The sequence below is a fragment of the Lygodium microphyllum genome, chromosome 20 (genome assembly GCF_053477565.2).
Source record: "Lygodium microphyllum isolate KBCC chromosome 20, Lygodium_microphyllum_v1.1.10, whole genome shotgun sequence".
NCBI lineage: Eukaryota > Viridiplantae > Streptophyta > Polypodiopsida > Schizaeales > Lygodiaceae > Lygodium > Lygodium microphyllum.
This window is the reverse complement of record NC_141154.1, coordinates 91,553,939-91,559,233: the sequence shown is the minus strand read 5'-3', so window position 1 is coordinate 91,559,233 and position 5,295 is coordinate 91,553,939. Positions and strand designations below refer to the sequence as shown.

The window sequence follows — 5,295 nt, the reverse complement described above, 5'->3', positions numbered from 1 at the left end:
GAGTGGATGCTAAAGCAGGGTTGAATGATTCAATACAAATAGCAACTAGAGTAGAGAAGAGGTTTGGAGTGATTGATTCAAAATCCACAAAGCAGAGTTCAAGAAAGAAGAAAGGGAGAAAAAGGAGATATTCGGATGATAGTAGTGACGATGATTCTGAGTCGGATACAGATTCAAGTTCCAAGTCAAGAACAAGTAGTGGATCTAATTCTAATATAGATTCTGATTCGGATTCAGAAAAGGAGGATAATAAGAGGAAGCATAAGAAGCGGGATAAGGACAAGCCAAAAGACAGTTTGGTGGAAAAAATGGTGGAGAAGAAGCTGAAATAAATGGGGGTCAAGCAAGAGGCTGAGTCAAGTAAGAAACCTCATTGTGATATATGTGACATGGATGGTCATAAAACACAAAATTGTTGGTATAATCTGAATTACAGAGGCCCAATACCAGAAAGGCTTCAGCAAAGAATGCAGCAAGGTATAACACAAGCAGCTAGGGTTTTTCTTGATGCTGCAGGACAACAGAGGACATTTAACAATCCAGGATGGAGAGGATCTCAAAATCAACAATGGAGGCTACCTTATAATCACAATCGGCCATATAGAGGTAATTTCAATTTTGGCTTTAGACCAAGATATGGTGGTTATCAAAATTATAGGCCATGGGGAGGAAATTGGCAGCAACAGTAGCAGGGATGGAAACAAGATCAAAATTGGAATCAGCAAGGATGGGATCAACAGGTACAGAATACACAAATACCACAGTTACCTGCACCACCTGCACAGCAAGGAGAGGCAGCTAAGGTACCTCAAAGTAATCTTATTAAACTAGAAGTGACAGAAAGTTGAGAAGGAAATTCCTCTAGTGGAGGATCAGGTGACAAATCAAGTGACAGCCGAGTATTCTCCAAAATGTGATTGCTTTTAGTGTAAGACAACAAAGCCTGAAGCATTGGCAGTTACACATTCAAAAGCTAAGCTTAAACCACCACTTGACTGGGAGGAACAGAAGGAGGTACATGATGAGGTTGCTGAGGAAGTGGAGCAATTTGGAAAAGAAATGGTGACATCTAGACAAAAGTAAAAATAGCTTAAAATTGGTGGAAATTCAGAATTAGCATCAAAAGCCTTATTTGAGGAACTGTTAAATACTCCTATGAAATTTACATTGGATCTGCTGCTTTCTTTGGTTCCCATTTTCAGGGACAAGCTGTATTCAGTCACAAACAAGTCACCTGTTGCGGATTTTACGAAAGCAATACAAGAAAATGTTGGGGCTTATCAGATCAGTCCTGATGATGTGGATTTCACTATTCCTATGGTAAAGCTTGAGTTTGATGGTCGAGTGTTTTTGGATGTTCTGCTTGATGGTGGATCTGGTGTAAATATTTTATCAGAGGTAGAATTTTTGAAGATGACAAATGCTAAACTAGAGCCTGCACCGTTTCAAGTGCGAATGGCGGATCAAGGAAGAGTCCAACCAATCGGAATGCTAAGAGGTCAAATACTTAAGGTGCATGGGTTATCTTTTCAAGTGAATTTTGTGGTTTTAAAAATGCAGGATGTAGGGAATGCTTATTCTATGCTTCTGGGAAAGCCATGGTTTAAAGCTACAAAGCTTAAACAAGATTGGGATCAGAATGAAGTCATTGTGAAGAAGGGCAAACATTTTGTCAGAATTCCTATGACTGCAAAGAAAAATTTGCCAACATCTGTCAAACCTATGATGGCTTAGACCATAAATTTGGCTGAGGAAGTTGAGGATGATGAGGAGGTGGATGTAGAGTGAATTTCCACCAATTGCTTTTGAGGTGGATGTAGAGTGAATTTCGGAAAAGTATGTTTATGGAAGCAAATCCAACAGTTGTTCCTATTTTTGAGGTGGATGTAGAGTGAGTTCTGGAAAAGTATGTTTTTCGGGAGAATCTGGGTAATTCTGATGAGAAGTCATCTTCTAAGTCAGGGACTATAACAGAAAATCAGGAGACTAATAAGGAAGCAGCAAGCAGTTCTGACTCCAAAATGGTGAAATACACGGATTATTTTGATGATGCAGTTCCACCAAAAGAAGCTGTTACAAGGGTAGAATTTCTATATGATATGTTAATGGAGAGAGTTTCAAGGGTCAAGGAGGATTATTTGTAGGAGTTAAATTTGGGATCTGCCACAAGTCCTAAGATGGTGAAAGTTAGTGTTAATCTAGATGAGTCATTTAAGAAAGATCTTAGACAGCTGTTACAAGAATTCATTGATGTCTTTGCTTGGGACTATTCGGATATGAAAGGTATGGATCCAGAGGTTTACAAACATCAGATCAACTTGAAGGAAGATGCAATGCCAGTAATTCAGCAACGATATCGGATGAATCCCAATTATGCAAAGCAAGTGAAGCAGGAATTGGATAAACTACTGCAAGTGGGTTTCATTATACCTATTGATCAGGCAGAATGGCTATCACCAATAGTTGTTGTCCCTAAGAAGTCATGGAAGATCCGTGTATGTATTGATTACAGAAAATTGAATGCTGCAACTATGGTGGCTGATCCATTTCCCTTACCCTTTTTGGATTCAATGCTTGATGATGTGGCCGGACACGAGATGTACAGCTTTCTTGACGGGTTTTCAAGTTATAATCAAATACAGATGGCCGAGGAGGATGTCGCCAAAACTGCATTTATAATTGAATGGGGTGCATTTGCCTACACAGTAATGAGCTTTGGTCTAAAGAATGGACCACCATCATATTCTAAAGCATCTTTTAAAACATTTGAGCCATATTTGATAGAGTTTATGCAGATTTTTATGGATGATTTCTCAGTGTTTGGCACTAAGACAAAGCATTTGGATTACCTCAAGAAATTTTTAGAGAGGTGTCGGATGTTTAGGATTTTTTTAATTCCATACAAATGTGCAATTGCTCTACAAAGAGGGAAGTTATTAGACCACCAAATCATTTTTGAGGAAGGTATGTCAATTGATTCTAATAAGATCAGTGCAATTTAGAATGCAGCGGCTCTTGATAATTTAAAGGCAGTGATGAGGTTCATGGGTCAGGTAAAATGGCATAGTCGATATTTACGGTATCTTGCAAATGTCAGTACACCTTTGACTTATTTGACAAAGAAGGATGTTGAATTTGTTTGGGGAGATGCTCAGGAAAAGGCTTTTCAAATCCTAAAGAAGATGCTTGTGGTTTCCCCTATTATTCAACCACCAAATTGGCAACTAGCATTTCATGTATTTGTGGATGCATCTGATCTAGCAGTTGGAGCTGTTTTGATCCAGGAGAAGACCTGGGGGTGGTTTCATCCTGTGTATTATTCAAGTTAGATGTTGAGACCAGCTAAGAAGAATTACACAGTTATGAAAGAGAAGCTTTGGGGATGATTTTTTCTTTGGAAAAGTTTCGGCATTATTTGCTTGGCAACAAGGTCATTTTTCATGTGGATCATTAGGCACTAATCTTTTTTGATAAAGAAGCCAAAGGTGGAAGGCAGGTTGGCAAGATGGATGCTTTTATTGCAAGAATTTGATTACATAGTGTTGCATACACCAGGAAATAAGCATGCAATTGCAGATTATCTAAGCAAGTTCGAGAATATGCAGGAAATACCTGGAGTTTCAGATCAACTTTCTGATGCGGAATTGTTTCATGTGAAAGGGCAAGAGTTTGAAAATTGGTATGATCAGATGGTGGAATTTCTGACAGATGGTGTTTTACCTTCAAATATGTCAACAGATCAGAAAAACAAGTTCGCCTTGAAAAGCAGACCATTCTTGATTATTGCTAGATCCTTATACATAAAAGGACCGGATCAGATTATCCAAGATGTGTGCCGAATGAGGAACAAAAGGCAGTTTTACAGGAGGCGCATTTTGGAGTAGTAGGAGGTCATTTTTTTGTTGAAACAACTGGAAGGAAGATAATGCAAGACGGGTTATGGTGGCCATTAATGCTGAAAGATGCATATCAGTATGCTAGGGAATATTTGCAGTGTCAAAAGATAGGGCAACCAACTTCTATGGATAGGATGCAAGATCACCCAGTTTTGCCACTAGAACCATTTCAGAAGTGGGGGTTGGATTTTGTTGGCCCCATTAAGCCAAAAGCTAGCAGAACAGGAGCTAGGTGCATCTTGGTTGCAATGGATTGTGCTACGAAGTGGGTGGAGGCATTGCCCCTCAGGGATAACAAAGCAGCAAGTGTAGCTAGATTTTTGTATAAGAATATTATGACAAGGTTTGGTTGTCCCATACAATTGGTGTCAGACCAAGGGGTGCATTTTATGAATTCAGTCATAGAGGAGTTGACAACCAAGCATATGATCTTGCATAAGAAGTCTACTATGTATCACCCTCAAGCAAACGGATTGGCAGAAAGTACAAACAAAGTGTTGGTGAGAATTTTGAAGAAAATTGTGGAGGAAAACATAACTGATTGGGATGACAAATTAGATTCTGCACTATGGTCCTTTAGGACAGCCTTCAAAGTGGTTATTGGAATGACACCATTCAAACTTGTGTATGGTATGGAAGCAGTAGTCCCTATGGAGTATGTGGTTCCCAGTTTGAGGCTGGTAGTACAACACAGATTGAGTCCTGAGGATTTAGTATTACACTGACAAAGGCAATTGTTGAGATCGGAGGAGGATCAGATTAGAAGTGCATATGCTGTGGAAATTGCTCAGAATAGAAGATAGACATGGGTGGCAAGGCAAGTCAAATTCAAGATTTTTCAGAAAGGTGATTGGGTGATGTTGTATAATTCAAAATTAGGCCCGCATCCAGGTAAGTTGAAGTTAAGGTACTATGGGCCCTAGCAGATTGTGGAAGAGTTAGGGCAAGGGACTTTTCAATTGAAGGATGTGTTTGGGACTCCGGTTCTGAAACTAGTGAATGGGTTCCGACTGAAGGAATTCTATGGAAAGGTTCCGGATATTCCTAAATGGATGGTCAACAAAGTTGAAGAAATAGCTGTCAAATGGGTTGACATTGTGCCAATATGGTCGGAATCAGATATGGGGGATTTTGGTAAGTCCGGGAGCAGTTTTGAGATGGAATAGATGGAGGATTGTAGCGGATTTTCAAGTACAGGCAAAAATCGGAATTCAGAAGTCAATAATGGTTTGTGGCCGGATGGCATGTAGTTTTTTTGTCGAAAGGAGAAGGATGCAGCCAAGGCGGTGTCGGATCAGCTAGAGGCCCCTAGTGGCTAAAATCGGATCAAGGGATTGTGGGTCCGAGGTCAGCCGCCGATGGGCTCAAGCCACCGAGCTGTGCCAAGTGTTTAGGCTAG

At 40.0% G+C, this 5,295-nt stretch overlaps 2 protein-coding genes across 2 annotated transcripts; both read left to right on the top strand.

Annotated features, from left to right (window-relative positions):
• Positions 1-2,177: 2,177 nt before the first annotated feature.
• LOC148019127 (uncharacterized) lies at positions 2,178-3,884 on the top strand. The gene is made up of 4 exons (XM_087701305.1): positions 2,178-2,705; positions 3,003-3,053; positions 3,156-3,324; positions 3,556-3,884. Exons 1-4 carry the CDS (start codon positions 2,178-2,180, stop codon positions 3,882-3,884), a joined length of 1,077 nt encoding a protein of 358 aa, XP_087557431.1.
• Positions 3,885-4,345: 461 nt separating this feature from the next.
• Positions 4,346-5,062, top strand: LOC148019126 (uncharacterized). The gene is made up of 3 exons (XM_087701304.1): positions 4,346-4,576; positions 4,776-4,787; positions 4,862-5,062. Exons 1-3 carry the CDS (start codon positions 4,346-4,348, stop codon positions 5,060-5,062), a joined length of 444 nt encoding a protein of 147 aa, XP_087557430.1.
• Positions 5,063-5,295: the final 233 nt, after the last annotated feature.

Bases quoted from the DNA above. Each gene is read 5' to 3' on its own strand.
- LOC148019127 (XM_087701305.1), top strand. From the start codon at position 2,178: ATGGTGAAAGTTAGTGTTAATCTAGATGAGTCATTTAAGAAAGATCTT. The intron at 2,706-3,002 runs GTAATGAGCTTT...AGTGCAATTTAG, and splicing joins GGGGTGCATTTGCCTACACA to AATGCAGCGGCTCTTGATAA. The intron at 3,054-3,155 runs GTAAAATGGCAT...GGAGATGCTCAG, and splicing joins TGATGAGGTTCATGGGTCAG to GAAAAGGCTTTTCAAATCCT.
- LOC148019126 (XM_087701304.1), top strand. From the start codon at position 4,346: ATGTATCACCCTCAAGCAAACGGATTGGCAGAAAGTACAAACAAAGTG.